At 35.5% G+C, this 21,153-nt stretch overlaps 1 protein-coding gene across 1 annotated transcript; it reads left to right on the top strand.

Moving 5' to 3' along the window:
- The first annotated feature begins 210 nt into the window (after positions 1–210).
- Positions 211–4,244, top strand: LOC109207219 (phosphatidylinositol/phosphatidylcholine transfer protein SFH4-like). Its single transcript, XM_019370101.1, has 7 exons — positions 211–482; positions 620–737; positions 1,046–1,134; positions 1,230–1,276; positions 1,832–1,920; positions 2,579–2,712; positions 3,380–4,244. The coding sequence occupies exons 1-7, from the start codon at positions 384–386 to the stop codon at positions 4,052–4,054; spliced, it is 1,251 nt and encodes a 416-aa protein (XP_019225646.1). The 5' UTR covers positions 211–383; the 3' UTR covers positions 4,055–4,244.
- Positions 4,245–21,153: the final 16,909 nt, after the last annotated feature.

Raw genomic sequence — 21,153 nt, 5'->3', positions numbered from 1 at the left:
AGTTAGTTGTTAACTTTATTTTGTTATTCATTTGAATATATTGCTTTATCCATGAATTAAAGGGGTGGAAAAATAGGGAAAGTAAAAAAAGTGGGCCGACGTTGTTCCGTTAGGCCTCGCTTTCAAGCCGTCATTAGGCACTGTTGACATTTCATTTAACGGCTTCCGTCACTCCTATAAATACGGGCTCTCTCTTTCTCCTCATAAAAATATATATTTCACTATTAACTTCTCTATTTAACTCTACACCACACTGTTTTTTTTTTTCAAATGGTTGCGTAAAGAAGAAGAGTAGTATCTCTGTCTCAATAATATTCACTTTTTCTTGAGAGATTCATCTTTTCTCTATTCCCGCAAATAGTTTGCTCTTTGTCTTACTGAGAATGGGAAAGAAAGAGCAGATCAACGAACACAAAGACAAAGAAAGAGTTCAAGCTGTTCTTCAACTGCTCAAAAAACAAGCTCCTCTCACTCTTAAACAGGTACTCCACTACTTATAATTAATAAGATACCTAGTTTTTGTTTTATGAATATGTATTTTTACAAATTAAGTGAAAAACATATATATATATATATAGAAATTATAAGTGAAGATGGTTTTGTTTTTTTCTTGTTGCAGGAGAAGTTCTGTAACAGTGGTTGTGTGGAGAGGTTTTTGAAAGTGAAAGGTGAAAATGTCAAGAAAGCTGCTAAGCAGTTGAGAAACTGTCTTGCCTGGAGAGACTCTTTAGGCACTGGTACATTTTTTTTTTTTTTTTGTCTTCTTTAATTATTTCTTCATCATCTTATTAAAATTTTAATTAAACTCCTTTTTATGGCATCCAAATGCATATCCTAATTTGTCTTCTCTTCTTGTTTGTTTTAAAGAAAAAAGAGAATCAGAGAATCTCTCTCGTTTTCATGTGTTCTTTTTTAAATTGTTTGAATGAGCTGAGCTCATTAAAGTACGCAAAATCTAAGCTATGATTAAAGTAAATTCATTCCAAAAGCTTGATCTCATCACTTTATTTTATTTATTTAATTTTTGGTTGAATATTTGTTGCAGATCATCTTATTGCTGATGAATTCTCTGCTGAGCTAGCAGAAGGGGCAGCTTATGTTTCTGGTCATGATCATGAATCTAGGCCTGTTGTGGTAATTTTCATTTTTTTTTTCCATCCTTTCTCAAATTAACATAAAAAATTTCAGTAAATATATAATTGTTCCTTTTTCTTTGGATCAAATTATAGATTTTCCGGATCAAGCAAGATTACCAGAAATACCACTCACAGAAACTGTAAGTTACTCTTCCCTCTGTCCCTTTTGATCTCTTTTACGCCCAAAAAAATGAAGGATTTGAATTAAAACACTTATACTATGAGTATATATAGTTTATCATGTTTTGTAGATTACCAATTCATACTTGCTATGAATAGTTACTTGGCTTGTAATTGACATACTCCCTCAGTTTACTTTTACTTGGCATATATACTAAAAATAGATTTTCATTGTTACTTGTCACTTTACGCATATCAAGAGAATGATAATTTTTTTTCCTGTTATACCCACAGTATTTATTACTCATTTCGAATCATTGTCTCAAATCCAATAAAATATGCATTAATTAATATGAGTATCATGGTAAATTATGTACTTCATTTATTATTTCTTAAGGGGCGTGAAAAGTCAAAACGTGCCAAGGAAAAATGAACGGAGGGAGTATATTTTAATAACTTGATAGTGTAAAACTTCTTCACTTTGTCTTTAAATATACTATATTATCAGCTTAACTCAAATATAAATTAATATTTGCATTCTTCCATTCAATATTCTGTGGTTTAAAAAATTGTAGGTTTACTCGGTTGTTGGTGTTTACACTGGAGGTGGCAATTCAAACCATGGCCAAAAGTGTTGAACAATTTGTTGTTCTCTTTGATGCCAGTAAGTATTTTTCTTGTAATGACAATATTACCCTTGTTTAGCTCATCATGAATTTGAATAGGAAGGATAGATTTTTACTATTTCACACAAGTCTTACATAGTAAACCAGAACTCAGCTTTCTCTCAGTTAGGGGAATTATAATTAATGTACATTCTATTCTGAGGGGTTTCCAAGAATTTTCAGTCTGAATAAATCCTCTTAAGGACCACTTTTTATAAAATTTATAAATCCCATTTCAGATCTTTTTAATTTCCAATGTCACGCTTAATCACTTAATTAAAGAGCAATTAATTAACTAATCAAATGTGGCCTGCATTCAGCAGGCAAGAATCTGAAATATTTTCATGCTTTGCCTGGAGTGCCCTTGAGGTGTTGCTTTCAAGTTTGAGAATGTAGGGGTATAACTGGTCAATCATTTTTTATCTTTACTAGAAAATCTCAATAATGTCATGCAAAAGTACCCATAATTCTACTTTTTCTTAGCCTGTCAGAGTCCAGAACTCAAAGCACAAAGAAAAAAGAAAAAACTGAACATGCTCTGCAGTGAATTTGAATTTTTGTTTTGCTTTTTTCACTTTAGTGCTTCATGACAATTTATTATTGGGGTTATGTTTGACTAAATCATATCATTGGGGGCTGCTGTGATAAAAATTGCAGGCTTTTTCAGGTCAGCATCAGCTTTTATGAACATTTTATTGGCTTCACTGAAAATTATTGCCGATTATTATCCAGGACGACTCCACAAAGCTTTTGTCATCGATCCTCCTTCACTTTTCTCTTATCTTTGGAAGGTATTTCTTTTCGATCACTTAATTCGATCTATCCATTTTTGTTTATAAAGACACACTAATATTATGTCACATATAGCTAACATGTACGATCCGGTATCATATATATCTATACAATTCTACTAGCTCAAGAATAAGAGTACATTATTATGACAATGTAAGCATATTTTATATTATAATGTAGTTTAATTTGTGATAGCATAGTAGTTGTTATTTTTGTCACGTTTACCAATAAAACTTGTGATGATAAGCTAGTTATATATCATTTTTCTTACCAAGTGACTTGTTAATGCATATCCTAATTAATTTATTGTTAATAACATATTATCAGTAACCTGATTTTGTAAATATTTTTCACACCGTCAATTCTTAGATTTTAAAGTCATATATGTTGTAGACAATTACCTATAATTACCTTATAACTAATGATGTAATTACATAAATATATTCTACACAATCATACCTTGAAGTTAAAACACTTCAAGGTCTTTAATTAATATATTATGAGTAACCTGATTGTGTAAATAATTTTACACTATGAATTCTTAGAACTTAAACTCATGTTTGTCGTAGACAATTACCTATAATTGCCTTATAACTAATGTAATTATATAAATATATTTTACATCATTAGTACCTTGGAGTTAAAACACTTATGGTTTTTTTGCAGGGTGTTAAGACATTTGTTGATCTAGCACCATTAACAATGGTGGTATCATCACTTGATTTTGAGGAGTCATTGGAATTCAATGACTTCACTGCTTATCCAAGAGCTGCATCTCTCAGATTCAATCCTTCCTCCATACCATCATCTGGCAAGATTGGATCCTGCTCTTCTTCAAGATTCTCCTTCACTGTGTCACACCATTTTGATTCTGTCAAGCCATGGTATTTGTCATTAACTGACACGTCATCAGCTAAAGTTGGCCCCACCACTACTCCAGTACTGGGCCCAGCCATCTCACCCCTCAATGCTAGGTCCTACTCATTTGCATCACCCATTGCTAGGACTCCACGTGGCAACAACATGAAAGGGTTCTTCCCTTCTACTCCTTTGCCACAAAAAACTCAAGTGTTGGAGCAGTCAGAAATTCGGCATCCTAGGGCTATGAGGCCATCATTTTTTCAATCTCCAGCCATGTTCTTCAAGAAAGATACTAATAATTGCCATATCAGTAGAGCTGATAAGTGTCGTGAATCATTCCAGCCTTTTTTGAAGTTCTATCGTAGGCCGTACGATGAGATGATTTATAGGTCAAAGATGAGACCACCACTAGGTGGACTTATATCTATCGTCTCTCCGCACATCAGGCGTCGACACATGTCTGTCTCTCAACGGTTTTGATTGAAATGCGCCACATGCTCTACAAGGAACCGAGACTTTACCTTTTTTTGTTTTGATTACTCTAAGTACATAAATATGTTTGGTTAATTACTATGATCATTAACCAAGGAGTTTGCTAGCTCCTCAACAAATAATTTATTAATTGTTTATCAATTCTCCCTATGTCCCGAAGAAATTCATTTTTATTTTTTGTGGCTCTAGTTACTTTACATTAGTCATGCTACATTAATTTTGTTTTGGCAAAAGTGAGATTTTTAATAGTTTCTGCAGTAGGACAACAAATTAAAAGCAGACTACGTGCAAGGTGGGATGTGACATATTGTGCGAAAATGTCTCACTTAGTGCTATGGGGGTTTTTACTACCTTCGGGTAATGCAAAAACAATGCTTCGTAACAAGACAACGTGGTCTATACGATAAACATCATATTGCAAAACATTTATGAGCTAATCAAACTTCCAAGAAAACCAACTAAGTTCGTTTCCAAAAATAATTCATTTTTTAAAAAGATTGTCACAAAGACTTCAATTTTTTTAGATTTGTGTTTGACAAGTGGGAGTACGGGGGGGTGTAGAAAACTAAGACACTTTCGTTTGAACTTTATTTACTCCTGTGATGCTTGATAATATATGTCATAAAATAAAGGACCTAAGTTTGAAAATCCTAATCTTGTAAGTTAGTCTTTGTATTAGTTAGTCAGTCAATTTTTAAATTATTATATTATTGGTTTCTTCAACGTTGGCAGAGCTTTGGGTAGGAATATGTGTCGTGGTGCTGTTGTATCCAAAAGTCAAATGGGAGCTTAATATAGCTGACCATATTCTTAATTCTTAATAAATTAAATATTATAAGTACTTTTTTTGTTTTTGTTTAATATACATGACCTTGCGGTAGAAACTGAAACATCGCACGAACATATATGCATCTAAGTAGAAATTAACGTAATATATGGTGTAAAGTATATATAATCCACATATATTTTGTCTTGTATTCGTTTGTCAAGAAGTAATCAAGGTTTATGCAAGTTCTCAATTTACTCATTCTATCCCAGTTTATGTGTCATGTTTTCTCTTCTAGTCTGTCCGAAAAAATATCATAAAAAATATCATATTTTTTATTTAGAAATAATTTATGTGACGACCCAAAGGGTCATCACCTGTTTCCTCATTCATTCTGTGCTTCCGAGGCCTTGAAAACCTCATTTTTACTTGCCTCGATTTGTGTGCGCAGTCCGGGCGCGTAGCCGGAAAGCTTTTATGTTGAAATATGTGAATTCTGTGAAAAATTTGAAGAATTTTGATATTAATATGTTTAAGGTTGACTTCGGTCAACATTTTTGGTAAACGGACCCGGACTCGAGATTGGACGGTCCCGGAAGGTCCGTGAAAAATATGGGACTCGGGCATGTGCCCGGAGTCGAATTCCGAGGTCTAGAGCCCGAGATTGAATTTTTCTGTTTCTGAAATTATTAAGGAAAATAGAAACAAAAATTGATTAAAAGACTGTGGTATCAGGCTCGTATTTTGGTTCCGACGCCCGGTACAAGTCTTAAATATGTGTTAAGCGCTTTCTGTAAAGTTTGGTCGAAATCGGACGTCGTTTGACGTGTTTCGGACCTAAATATCTAAAGTTTGAAGTTTATGAAGTTTGAAAGGAAAATGATGATTTTGAGGCTTGATCCAATGATTTTGAGGTTATTTTGGCGATTTGATCGCTCGAGTAAGTTCGTTAGATGTTATTGAGTTAGGGTGTGTGATTGGTTAGGAGCCCCGAGGGCTCGGGAGTGTTTTCGGAGGTGTTCGGGGTGGTTTTGGACTTAGGATGATATCAGATTTTCTGCAATTTTTACACAGGGATTTCCTTCTTCGCGATCGCGCTCTTCCCCACTCAATCGCATAGCACTGAGTCGTCTTCCTTCGCGATCGCGTCTTGAACCACGCGATCGCGTAAGCCAAATCCTTGGACCCCCAGTAGTTCTTCTACGCGATCGCGTAACCCTCCACGCGATCGCGATGACCAGTCAGTGGTACCCTTCGCGATCGCATCCCTATTTCCGAGATCGCGTAGGGCAATTTTGCCCAGCGAATTTTTAAGTTAAAAACAGAACAGTAGCACGGGATTTTTCATAAAAACACACGAAACCCTTTCTTCTCCAAGCACTTAGGCGTCCATTGAAGCTCCCTTTCATCAAAACTTCTTGGTAAGCATTGTTCAACTTGTTTCCTTCAATTTCCTTCATTAATTAGTGAATTCCTAGCCCTAAAAACATGAAATCAAGGTAGAAATTATGGGTTTTGGGTAGAGTTAGGGTTTTGAGAATTTTGGGTGATTCAACCTCAATTTGGGGTCGAATCTTAAAATAAATTTTGTATTTGGACTCTTGGGGTTATGGGTGATCGGATTTTGGTCCGAGCCTCGAGCTTGGACCATGTGAGCCCGGTGTCTAATTTTGGTATTTTTGGAAGAATGCTAGAAAATTCATATCTAGGCTATGGGATGTTGACCTTGAGTCTTTATTGATATTATTGAATTAATCATGCCTAGATATCACTGTTTCGGAGTCGGATTTTAGAGGAAAGGCGGTCTTTGAAGGTTGATTGCTATTCTTGGGACCGAGGTAAGTGTTTGGTTTAACCCTAGCTTGAGGGAATAGGAGTTGAGTCTTGTTGCTAATTGCTATGTGATCGAGTACGATGTATAGGCATGGTGACGAGTATCTATACATTGGTGTCTAGCATGACCGTGAGTCTTATAATGTGATTATCATGATTTGGTTGTGAACTCCGTGTTTATTGGAGGATTTCTATATGTTGTGAATAACATGTGAACGGTAATAGGATCATTTGATTCCTCGAGCATTGGCTCGAATTGTGATACGAATATTGGAAGTATACGAAATGACTTGATTCTTTGGAGCGTTGGCTCAAAATAGTAAAGTGAATTATAAGATAAGGAAAGTAAGAAAGAGAAAGCGTTGTTGATTATTCCCTTGTCGGGACGTTTGGTTGAACTTGTCGGATTCTTTCCCTTGCCGGGATGGTTGTCAAATATTTGCTTATTTTATGCCCCTTAATTGTGACTGTTGTTTGGGAAGTCAGACTGTTAAATGATATTGAGGATCGGGTTGCGCGCCGCAACAATGATGTTGAGGATCGGGTTGCGCGCCGCAACAATAATATATGAAGATCGGGTTGCGCGCCGCAACAATGATATATGATAAGTGATATGGGTCGGGTTGCACGCCGCAACAATGATATTGTGGAGCGGGTTGCACGCCGCAACAATGGTAATTATGGAGCGGGTTGCACGCCGCAACAATTATTGAGGCTATGTGTTTACATTTGAGTATTGATTCCTTGTTCACTGTGAACCTAAGTTGCTTTAGTTGTTACTCTGGATTATTGTTATTATTGTAACTCCCCATAGCATGTTTCCCCTCCCATGTTGGTAATTGCTTTGTATTCGATATCCGCTGTATATCTATAACTGCACAGGTTTATGTGGTGTCCAGTCTAGCCTCGTCACTACTTCGCCGGGGTTAGGCTAGACACTTACCAGCACATGGGGTCGGTTGTGCTGATGCTACACTTCTATGCATTTTTGCACAGGTCCAGGTTTTGAGGAACGGCAGCAGCAGTAGTTCGGAAGCAGGCGATTCATATTCACGAGACTGAGGTAGCCTTGCAGGCGTCCGCAGGCCCGACGTCTCTTCTCATTGTTTTCTTTTAGACTGTTGCCTCCTTGTTTCGAGACAGACAGCTATTATATTTCTTTCAGACCTTTGTATTTAGTTTATCCTTAGTGGTTCGTGAGTAATGTGACACCAAATCTTGGGTAGAGGTTGTTTTTGACTATTCCGCGTTTTAAATTCATCATTTTAAGACAGACTTCCGCTATTGTTCTTATTAGACTTTATGTTCTATATTGATGTTATAAACTGTTAAAGATAATTGCTAGTGATGGAAAGGTAATTAAGTTGGCTTGCCTAGCTACCACGAGTAGGCGCCATCACGACTCTGATGGTGGGAAATCCGGGTCGTGACAATTTAACTTTCAAATTTTTATTTACTCTTAATGGATGATTTATTATCTCACAAATGTCTATGCTTGTTTTAGATTATAAATTTTAAAAAAATATCTTTCTTTCTTAAACCTTATGTCCAGTCAAATAACGCAACATTTTCTTTGGGAGTTCTAACGCCACATAAATTGGGACGGAGGGAGTAGTATATTTTATTGGTTTCTGAGGGTGCAAGGATGACGTTTTTTATGCTATTTCGTTTGTTTGATTCACTGAATCAAGATTTTAGGCTTGGAATATAGTTGATTGTGATTTATGAAATGTACAAAAGGTGTATTTGTTTCGTAGTGTGCATTGGTTTATTGTTTGGATGCTCTTGCTTTGTCTGATTGTTCTAAGTGTCTATCTCTCACTTACTTTACATGATTTTCTTGAGACTCGAGAGAGTTATATATACCGAAGAAGTGATAGATGAAGCAGTGTTTGTCACAGTATATATTACTGAGCTACACTTCGTACTCCTTTAATTTTCTTGATTAGATGGATACCCTATTCAATCAAGAAACTGAGCAAAAAATAATTGAAGAAAGAAACTTCCTAGTTTTTTTTTGGGTGCTAAATAGAAGGATTATTATTAATAAAGCAGGAAATTAAGTAGTAGTATCAGGACAACTTGGGACTGATCTGAACGATGCAGTCCCTAAATAGTCTTTGCGGAATATTAAGAACAGTGGCAAAGCCACATGGTCACAAGGGTGGTCAATTGACCACCCTTCGTCGAAAAGTTCCACTGTGTATATAGGTAAAATTTACGTTTTAGAGATATATAACACATATTGAACACCCTTTGTCGAAAATATTTTTTCACTTCTTTCAAATTTGAATACCCTTAAAAAAATTCCTAGCTTCGCCACTGATTAAAAAAACAAATAGAGGTGGTTTCCTCCAAAATTCGTCTTTGCGCTCAGCATTTAATTTATGTGAGTCCCAGGTACTCCCATATTTTGCTAAAGCCTGCGCGACTTGATTCCCTTCGAGATAGGTGTGCCTAACGGGCAGTTGGCCCATTACTTCGAGCATGGTTTTTGGTCCATTTCGTTCAATGCTTTAAATTGGACATATTGAGTAACCATATAAAATACACAAATTTGGTTCGCGTAATAAATACTTACTCCAAGTCATTTTTAATGGTATTAATTGCTGAGTCTTTTAATCAGAGTTTAGCGCCAACATAAAATTAGTCTTTTGAAACGAATCTTAAGAGTTGCTTCCCTCACCTATATATCTTCCGCTCATGAGAAATCGTCATAATTTTAGTATAAATTGTATAATAACTTCGAAATAAATTATTTACCAATTTTGACGGATCGTCATAACTTTTGATAGATGGACAAACTTATCTTTTCACAAGTCTTGACGAATCGTCATAAAGAGCTTGTGTCCCGACTTTGATACAAATTGTTTATAAATCCTGATAACCGTCACAAGTTCTAACGAATCGTCATAACTTTAGTATAAATTTTATCATAACTTTGATACAGATTATTCATAAATTCTCACGGATTATCACAAGTTCTAATTGATGGGCAAAACATACCTTGTATAGATTGTATCATAACCTTGCTTATACATTATCAATTGAAAACTATTTTTGCCAATATCAATCAAGAGGGTTGCCGCCACTACTTAATAAGGTTATCTGTTGTATCACTTCTTGCATCTGTCCCACGCTTCATATATCCTCTTTCTTCTTAAGGTAAGATATATCTTTGTGAAATTTCTGCAATTTCTCGAAATCTTTGAATGAATCTTTATTTTGGACCTTAGGCTACCCTAACAGACGTGAGAATGAAGCTACTACTATCTTTTTTATGTTTAGCATCAGGTATTAGCCACAGCTCGTATTCATTCAGTAATTCTACCCCTTCTTCATTCTTGGACCTCGTTTCTTAATATTGTTTCTTTTCCATGCTATGTCTTAGGAAACTTTTCATTCACCAATATTTTATTTCACCAAGGCTTTAGTAGGGCTTCTGGAAAAAAAAAATAGTATTTTTTAAGCTCGTGAAAAATAGTTTCTGATATTACGTCTCAAAAGCATTTAATTTTTCCCTTACAGTTTGGACAAATACCTCAAATCTTTAAAATAATCATTTTTCTATAAATTAAAAAAAAAAACGCTTTTGGCTTCACAAAAGCTTTGGTTAAACCACCTATGAATTTGTTGCCTATGTAACAAGTCTGGCCATATCTTTTGACGGAGAACTTAAAGATTAGATTAGTTAATTTTACTTCTCCAAGGAATTTCCACATGTTACGTTGATAATTGATCTTGACGAATTGCTGATTAATGCATAGTAATACTTTTTAGCTGTACTACCTTTGGATAAAGCAAAAACAATGCTTTGAAAGAAGACAGCGTGGTCAAAACGATGAACTCACATTGCAAAAACATTTATGAGCTAATCAAACTTCCAAAACACCAACTCAGTCCATTTACAAAAAAAGAAAAGAAAAACTTTCTTAAAATATTATTGTCAAAAAGACTCATTTTTTTAAGTTTATATGTTTAAGAGATGTAGAAAATCTAAGACACTTGTCTTTGAATTTTGTTGTGATGCTTAGAATAATACTTAATGTAATAAAATAAAGGACGAAGTTGTATCCAAAAGTCAAATAAAATTGGAACTTCATCTAACTGACTCCGTTCTTCACAAATTAAGACTTCTCTCTGTTCCAAGTATTACAACTAGTTTTGACAAATTAAATCTGTTCCAAAATATTTAATGCACTTTTTTCCAATTTCACTCTGGCTGCTCCAATTAATGAGACATTTGAGATAGAGAAGTTGTTACTCCCTTCGGCATAATATTTTGGTCTTTTTTTTGTATCCATAATATTTGATTTTTTTCGGAAGGAATTAACTTCTTTTTTTTTCTTTTCAAAATTGCCATTGGAGTAAAGAGCCTAAGAATATTTGTTATATTTTCAATGAACAAATTAAGGTTAAATATGGTCAGTTTTACTGTTAATTAATGCTAAAAGGTGAATTCCCTAATATATGTGAAAACAGTCAAAAAAATTAATTAAAGTGGACCGGAAGGAGTATTAATTAGACAAATACTCTTATAGTTAAGGATATGTCTTTCATAAAAGGTGAATAAATACTTGGAAAAAAAAATAATATGGACCAAAAGTAGTAGTGTTTACCCTGGAATCCGGATAACAATTGAATTTACATGGGGTTTTAAGGATCCGTGAACTAAAAGATACAAAAGGTTTGGATTGAGGAAAATAAAAGATAAAGACTCAACAATTGCTGTTAAAGTAAATAATCGCAGAATATAATATTGCTTAGAACAATTGTGCTTGATAGCGTACAAGAATTGAGAGAGATGGTACTGTAGTGTAATGGTTTCCGATCCCCTCTTTATGGGGTCTTCTCCCCTTTTATACATTCTGATTAAGGGTAAAAATAAGGTAGGTAAATTAATTACATCGTGGATCCCTGTAATTACGCCTTAATGGCCTGAAGTGGTTGAGAAAATCACGTTTGGGCGAGATATCCGGCGACGCTTGGTTATCCGTTACGAGTCCGGCTTCCGACCTTGTGTGTTTCTCCATCCGGTGGTGACTCATATCGAGCTCTGCAACGGTCTCGAAATGACTCGACCTCGGTTGTAGACGTGGCCGTCGTTCTACCTTGCATCCAGGTCGGGTTCGATGGCCCCGACTTGCCCCGGACCGGACCCAACCCGGTCGGGCTCAAGCAAAAAAGGGTATCACCCAATACAAGTAGTTACTAGTATTCAGTCTGTTCCTTTTTACTAGTTCAGTGTACTAAAATTAAATTCTCTTTTACTTGTATGTTTTACCAAATTAAGAGATTTATTAGTTTCTTTCAATATTACCCTTATCATTAAGTATCACACTTCCTATTCATTGTGTTATTGGTAGGATTTTAATTATCATATAAGAGAATTTAGTAGAATAAACGTTTAATAAATAATTTCTGTAGAAGAATGCAAAGTCAATATTGGACTAGAAAAAGAGAATTGGAAGGAATATACTTATTATTTATTTATATATTTGGCATACTGAACTTTTTCGTATATAATTGTCAAAACCTAGTGGTAATATATGGGAAATTGAACCAATGCACGGACACATATACGCATCTAAGTAAAAAAAAAAAAGTTGAATAGATTACAAGTATACATAATTTGCGTATGCTTTGTCTTATAATTGTTTGTCAAGATGTAGTCAAGGTTTCTGCAAGTTCTGACTGGCGGTATTTATAATATATTTATTATTTTCGGGGTTAAAGTTTGGGGATGGCATTTTGATGCTATATTTCTTGTTCTATTCTCTGAATAAAGATTTTGTGCTTGGAATTTAGTTGTTGGTAAATACTGAAATGGACAATGAGGATACTGTTTCGTACTAGTCATGGGTTTATTGTTTGGATTTTTATGTTCTGTCTTCTTCTCTTTAAAAGTCTAATTCTCACTTGAGTTTCTTGAGACCTGAGATAGTAACATGTCAAATTAGAACTGATGGAGTAAAGTGATAGATGAAATACCAGTGTTTGTCATACTTACATACTACTGTGTGTTATATTTTAGTACGTACTCATTTTCTTGATTAAATATATATGCCCCATTCAATCATGACTAGCTAGAAAGAATTCTGTTACTACTAGCTTCTACAATAATTTTATGTTAAATCACTCATTTGGTATGTGGTGGTTGCACGTAAGGACTGATTTCTCAAAGATTCTTTTGGTGAAAAAGATGGATTGTCACATGAAAATTCGTTGAATTAGGAGATAAGGGAAAAAAAAATAGTTTTACTAGTCATATATGGTAATTTCTTGATTTCACTATATGACTTTTCAAAAAGGGGGTCTGGATTCTCGATTTGAGAAATATTCGAGATGCATGGTTGTCGTTTGAATCATAACTTCAATTAGTCGTAAAGTAATTATCATATTCTTGCGTGAACAGATTTATTTTAATCATTCCCAAAACATTTTGGCCTGAATTTAAGACCCGTTTGATCATAGATTTTGCCAAAATATATTTGAATTTTTTTTTGGTAAATACATTATTGGCCATAGATTTTATCTATATTTTGACAAATTTTCAAAACCCAAAACCCAAAATATCACCATTACATTTTTTTACAAATTGTCCCAAACTTTTGTATTTTATAAAAGAGCCCACCATTTATTATTTTGTAACAATGCTGCTTCGTCTTCTCGGTCATCTGATAGTGTATTATGTAGTTTATTATAAAAATGATAATTTTGTACCAAATTTATTTATGTTCAGAACTATGGTTTGCGATAATATAATGAATTGTTATTGATAAAGGTACTAGTACTGTTGGGTATTTGTGATAGTTTTTAGAACTTGTGGGTATAAGCCAGTTTCATGTTTTTTCAAAAAAAAAAAAAAAAGTGAAATATGTTTTGAAAACTATGTCCAAACACATTTTCATCTTCAAACCAAATTTCACCAAAATCAGATTTTTCAAAACATATTTGGGAATCTAAAACTTGTTACTCCCAAACGCACACGCAAGTATACATGGTCGACAAGTAATATAGGATTGTAAGTCCAGATATCGTATCCACAAGGACTTGTGATTAACTATCAACTAAATTAAACCAAACAATTAATCTATTCAAGTGAATCCTAACGTATGAATATTTAACTAAAATTAATCTAGAGTAACAAATTAAGAGATTAAAGAAAACAAGTTGGCGAATTATAGAGAAGAATTCAATGTGAGTGAATATTCTAGAGCTATGAGTTAGCTAACAATCCCGTTGAGTTTTCCACTTAAATCGTCTAATTAATTTATCTGATTTATTGGTTGACAGGGTTAATATTGCTCGTAGCCTTCTCCCGAAGTACAACTCGCATATTCAAGCTAATCTAACGCCTATATTCCTATGGAATTAGAATTAACAAGAATGGATTAATAATTCCTGTATAGTAACCAAGCAAGGAGATTAGGTATATTCCTATCCTAACCGCAAATCCGCCCCCCTCAGAGTTAAGATCTTGCTCTACTCAATCTTATATGCAATCTAGAATTCCCTCTCCCGAGTTCAATCCTAGATCCGTAGATAGTATTCAATTGGTGATCAAGCAATCAAATAATTAAGCGCAAGATTGAATAAATAAACCAATATGATAAAATAATAAGAACAATTCAAGCTTCAAACTACAATGTTCATGTAGCACCCAAAACTCTAGAACTAATGAACTATGAAATAAAAGGAAGAGAAGAGAAGAGAAATTAATTAGAAGCCTCCTCCAAGCGTGGTGTGTGTTCCCCCACGTGAATTCCCCTTCAAAGTATGTTAGCCCCCTCCAAAGTGGCGTCCTCCCTTCATAAATAAGTTTAGTCTTGCTTTTATACGTGTTGGGTAGGTCTAGGGTCGAAATAATCGTGTCCCGGGCAAAATTGGAGAAAATTCCCGTCACTAGCGCATTGGCTAGCGCCAGGCACCCTCCACGGCGCTGCCAACTTGAATGTTCTGTTTCTGGCGCTACGGTAGGGCTAGGCGCTGCCTGTGGCGCTGCAATGTCCACTTCTCCTGTTTTCGTCCGTTTTGGCTCTAATTTCGTACATTTCGCCCCCGATTGCTCCTGGATCATTCCTACACATAAAAACATATCAAATTAATATAAATCAATACATTTCACATCCTAAATCCACGAAACAAAAGTAAAATATGAGGCAATATACATACAAATATATATACTTTAAGGTAACATCAACACCCCATACTTTGACTCTTGCTCGTCCTCGAGCAATGGAACTATCAAATAAACCCCCAACTACGTACAAGTCTCAACTATAGAGGAGCAATTCAACTTTTAACCATACACTCTACCCTTGACTATGATTGGTAGCAACAATTAAACTATAGCATATGCAATCACTTACACTTCTCTTTATTATGCCATTCTTCACATATTCACAAGAAAGACAACGTGCTCATAACAATCCTAGCCTCAAAAGCCGACTCAATATCACAATGCACCAACGGCTTGAACACCCAACATCACGGAGAAGTCTAATAATGTTACATATCCTTCGTGAAACCATGTGCCCTCACAACAAGAACAACAGAGTATGTTGAATCCATACATTCGAATATCATGATCAAATATAATTTGAGGACTCACATCTATCAAAGAAAATCTCTCACTCTCACAAAGAAGTCACATGCATGCCAAAAGTACCATATGCTTGCCCATAATGTAAATCTCCACTAATGTAGGCTCACTCGATCTAAATCAATTAGGACTTTATATGGTTGTAATGTGGGCTAAGGGACGGGTAGGATATATTTAGGATTAGTGATTCACCCTCCTAAGCACTTTAACACATTACATAATAAACTTTAAGCGCAATTTCTTCAATCCACTTCAAATTCACAAACAAGTTCATTCCCCAGAATTATTTCATCTTTCTTTAAGCACTACTTTAATTTATACCCCACTAGCAAGAATAAGACAACAATTTATTCCTCTCAAATTTTTTCTTCTTTTTTTTTTCTCGAATTTTTCTTTCTTTTTCTTTTTTTTTTCTTTCAACTAGTCTTTTTCCTTTTTCAATTTCCGCTAGTGGTGTATTCTTTTACAAAATAAGTGCACCTTTTTTTTTTCCATTGGTTCCCCTCTCATGCCACCCCACACTTAATCCTTACTTCTTCTAGCGCTCTTTTTACAATTAAAGTGCTTTCAAAGGTAACAGGATCAAAATAATGTCAACAGAATAAAAGGGTATAGGCTCGTAATGTGGGTGCCAAATAAAAGGTCTACAGGCTCAAAAGCGTTCACTAGGGATAGTTTTTATTTTGTGATAAGCATTAAGCTCAAAAAGATCAAAGAAAGCCTAAAATCATTTTTCAAACCGAGCATCACCTAAAATTTCGCTTCGACTCACATACCGGGCAAGTTCTAGACTCAATCACAATAACATGGACGACACAAACCTCACTTCACACATGGCACATGACTCACTAAGGACAGTCTCATTCCGACTCTCAAACAATGCAAGTATTCACGGAGCCACAAGATATTAAGCATTAAGCACAAAATGAATATAAGTCAAGCAAAAGAGACATAGGCGCCACAAAACATGCCATCCAATTTCATCAAGGCATCATGAACAATTTCAAAATATTGGGAAGATACCCCACATGCCAGTGATCCGTCAAAGTATTATATTCTTATGGGATCGGGCCGTACACCAAAATAGCATATTGTACCACCACTCTTATGGGATCGGACCTTCGCCTCGGCAGTATCATGTAATATATTCTTATGGGATTGGGCCGTACGCCACATCAGGATATTGTACCACTACTCTTATGGGATTGGTCTGTTCGCCTTGGCAGTATCATGTAATATATTATTATGGGATCGGGTCGTTCGCCTCGGCAGAATCGTGCGTAAAATTCGATAAGGAGTCAGCATACTTATGAGTCTTTCTGACTTGGGATGTGTTATTTTATTCGGTAATGATCATTATGTATGCCATGCGAGGTAGTATCCGATATTTGAGGTCTTAGTTACTCTTCTATTGAGGATAGTGTTATACACATACATCCGCTTTGTTCCTTTTACTAGCTATGCTTCATACCTATCTAATTTCATTGTTCTTGATTATTGGACCACTAGTAAGTGTCGATGTCCACCCCTCGTCACTACTTCTTCGAGATTAGGATAGATACTTACTGGGTATGTCGCTCCCCTTTTTCTCGCGAAATCGGATTTCGACACGTGACAACTCTTTTAAGGAAGGTGTTAAAAGAGAGAGTCACCACCTAACGGGTTTGAGGTGCGTTAGGGCACCTATTAGCAAATAACTCTAGTTTAACCAGTTTGCGTCACCAAAGATCGGGTAAGGGATCAAATTACCTCGAAGAGAAGGTGTTAGGCACTCTTCGGGTCCACAACAGTGGGTCCCGGCCGAACTCGAATTATATGAATTAGTTAGACAAACAAAGACAATGAATTAGTTACCTAAACTGCACTAGTTCAATTATAAATCGTACCTTATGCGTGCACTACCCATCCCATGCCTATGGTCCAGGAGGAATTGGACCTCTACTTTTGGTGGTTCTAGACTTAACTTAGGCTGCTCAGAAAATGTCAAAACTAGGCGACACACAAAAACACATTGGACTTCACATGTAGGCAGTTTAGGCTCAAGTTAGCCTCCACATGTAAACAACAAATGCACGCTAACAGGTTTGTATGAGGAAGTTTCAGAACCTTAAGCCCTATAGACATGATTTCTACATGACAAAGCATCAAAGCATACAAGCATTTTCAAAGGCCAGGCGCCGTTTATCTCTAAATGATTATACGATTTGCATGCTGATTTGAAATTGTAGATTTCCAGTATTTTATCCTACAGACGCTGCGTTTAAGTGATTTACGCTCCAGGTGATAGTGAAATCTATTAGGTGAAACTCAGAATTGCTCATACTTTCTGACAGTGGCCTAAGTGAAATGATAAACAAAGTTGAGAGGTGCAGTATTAGCTATTACTAAGGCGGATGATTGTATCCTGTAGACAGGATCTCTAACAATTAAGACTTGGACCTATTTTATTGTTATACTTAGTCTTATAGGCATGATTTCTAGTGAACAATGCAAGACAATAGCAAATGAAGTGATCAAAATCCTATAGGCATGATTGCTAGTGAATATGCTGAGGCGCATTGAAAGATGGTTTATTGACATTTTTTCCTATAGGCAGGTTTTCTAGCAATACATAGCAATAAGAACAATTGCAACATTTGAATTCATGTTTGCTAACAAGCAGTGTATATGTGTGTGCTTCCCCTAATAACATGATTTCTATAGTGCACATATAGATCGAATGGCACATAAAGCAAGTGATTCAATGAGTCTATAGGCATATTATCTACACTTCGTCATGCAAACATTAAGAATCTACCCATTCCCTATTTTTTACTAACACCCAATTGTTCATTGCAAAATTATTACAGGCCCAATAATAAACATAATTACAAGTGTTGTACAAATAATGACGGTAGGTCCATAGCAGGCCCAAAAGAAAACACCCAACTTTGCCTGGGCCTTCAATAACTTTCACGCAGCATACCCAGGAACCATATTCATCAGCACAACCCAGAATCCATAGAAGAACTTAAGCTAGATCACACGACCATAGATTGACCAACCAATTTACATATTCAGTGGACCAAAGGAGGAAAAAGTTGAGTGTCAGGAATAGTGCGAGTCTCAGTAGTAGAGGGAATGACTAAAGGACCCCAAATCCCAGCGTGTCAGAGTTCACAAGGGTTTCAAATGGACCCCGAGCAGTGCTCACCGTATGGAGGTCAATAGTAAGAGTCTTGATGGCCTTGGCTTTCAGCTGGCCAAGAATGATAGGTTCAGAATAGCATAGGTAACAAATGAGAGAGAGTGGGCAATGGTTAAGGGGCAGAAGTTGAGAACACAGAGCAACTAATCAAACATGTCACAAGACTTAGAATAAGGTTTAGCAACACTCAGAAGCAGGTTCAGCAGGATTTCAACACTTAGTAAAGTAACACATAGCAACCACATATTGAAAGAGTTAGGGGAGAAACAAGTTTACAAAGATTGAAAGAAGTTATCATGCTCAAATACACAATACCAAACAAGTTGAAAACCTAAGAGGTCCAAATTATGCTAAGCATACATCTTAGTGCACAAGACAAACATGTTAACTCTTATCAGGAAGCAAGATTGCATAGAGACATGATAGGGAGCACACATCATGACCATTCAAGTAGTCACTACAGGAACATGGAATTTGGTGAGCCAAAGACATACTAAGCCAAAATATTACATTAAGATCTCAACCAATTACTAATGGGGTATGGGATCAAACGAGCGTGCTAAATGACAAGCAGCGGGGAAACATGTCATAGTTAACAAAGGAAGTTCTAAAATAGGTCATTACAAAACATGAAGTATTCATTACAGAGATTCAGGGAAAAGCAAGTGAGCATGTTTAGGAACACTTAGGCACTAATACACTGGTTAAGCGAAGTTAAGAGGGTTAGATTATCTAAGTTAGACTTAGACAATCCCAGGACTAGCATCATTAGGAGAGAGCTAAATGCTAAAACGACTTAAACAAGTCTAAAGTTGGCAGAGTCAGGCATAAAGGTAACCCAGAAACATATTAAACCATGAATCAAAGACACATTAGGATGGAATTGAAAAAGTCAAGTGGCTTACCAGTTAAATGAATAACAATAAAGAATAAAAGATCCACAAGAACTTAGAAACCTCGAGGCGTCAAAGTTCCCAAGAGCTTCAAAAGAACCCGGGCAATGCTCGCACCAAGAGAAAGTTCGAACAGTAGACTCTCAGTGGCCTTGTCTTTCAACCGGCCAAAACAAGGTACAGAACAAGATAATGAAGGAATAACAGAACAAGGTTTCAAATTTGGTGAGATTTTAGCGATTTCAAGTCTGTCTCAAAGGGGAATGGGGAGGAGTTTATATAGTAGCAGAAATTGAGCAAGTAAACAAGGAAAGTTGTAAAATCAAACATAAATAAGGAAGTATTAACATGCAGAATCAATAAAAATCAGATTTAGGGAAAAAGTAGGTAAACCCTAGTTGACAGAAATTGGAAATTAACCGGAGATCCTGGCTAATCGAACCTATATAGCCTTGATATAAACGTATATGAACGAGATTTTGTCCAGATTCAAGCGATTGAAGTTGAACAGACCCAAATCTGAGAAATGGTACTTGCCAAGTTTAGGCAAGTACTAAGTGATACTATAGTCTCGCAAGTAATACCGAGATAACACATAAAAGGAAAGAAAATCATGGAAGGAATCAATGATTGAAACGCATTCGGAGAAGATTGAGAAGGCGACTGGGGTTTCTGAGGGAGGGAGGAGTGTTTGAGGGCGGCTGCTGGAGAGAGAAGGGTCTCTAGGGTTTTAGGATGGGGATAAAGGAGAAATGGGGAAAATGTTATGAGCCGTTGATCAGTTTTGATCAACGGCTGGGATTTGAAAACAGTTGGATCGGTTTTTTTTGACTGGGTTGGGAATTAGGGACGTTTGGATTGGGCTTATGGGGTTTGGGCTAGAGATTTGGGGTTTTTGGTCCGAAATTGATACTAATTTTGGGCCAGGTTTTAAAAATAGAAAATTAAGGGGAAAATAATTTAATAAATCAATTGAATATGATATAAAAATGTCATTTACGCAATGTAATATTTTGAAATAATATTAGAAGCTTATTAAAATGTAGGATTTGATTTTGACCATGAATAAAATGACAAATGCAATACAAATGTATGATATAGGCTATTATTGCAAGATTGTGCAAGTAGCCTAAAATACTAATGTAATTATAAAAATAGAGTAAAATACCTGAAGCAAATATTATATATGCAAAGATAATGATTTTAGGTAATTGATTCATCCAAAAAATAATTTGAAGGAATAATTAATAATTATTCAAGTAATTAGAATGCAGAAAAATCAATTTAAAAGCTATAAAAATTATAGGAAATTATGGATAATACTTGTATAGATTTGTAAACTAAATAATGATGCAAAATTGATGTTTTGAAAGTTTATATATATATATATATAGAAAAAATGTGAGGGCAAAATTGGGTATCAACACGCGCCTAGTTCTAAAAAAAGTAAAATAAGATTGACATGAAATTTGAACTCACAATGCACTCAGAGTGGTGCATCTAATCATAGCATCATATGATACTTTGAGCTTGGATGCACACACATATATTTAAGTTTTTTTTTTGAAAAATATAGTATTACTATACAATACATGATCTCGGGAAGGGGAGTGTTAGGACCGAAAAAGTCAGGTGTCATGCGGAAGTAGTAAAGCAAATATTGAACGACGATAAATCAGACAATAAGAGGAGAAATATACCAAAAAGAGACACAAATATTTAACGTGGTTCGGTCAACTGACCTACGTCCACAGATGGAGATGAGCAATCCACTATATAAAAAGAGAGTACAAAAATATACGA

Source organism: Nicotiana attenuata, unplaced genomic scaffold (assembly GCF_001879085.1).
Source record: "Nicotiana attenuata strain UT unplaced genomic scaffold, NIATTr2, whole genome shotgun sequence".
In the NCBI taxonomy this organism is placed as follows: Eukaryota; Viridiplantae; Streptophyta; class Magnoliopsida; order Solanales; family Solanaceae; genus Nicotiana; species Nicotiana attenuata.
This window is presented reverse-complemented; position numbering and strand designations above follow the sequence as displayed.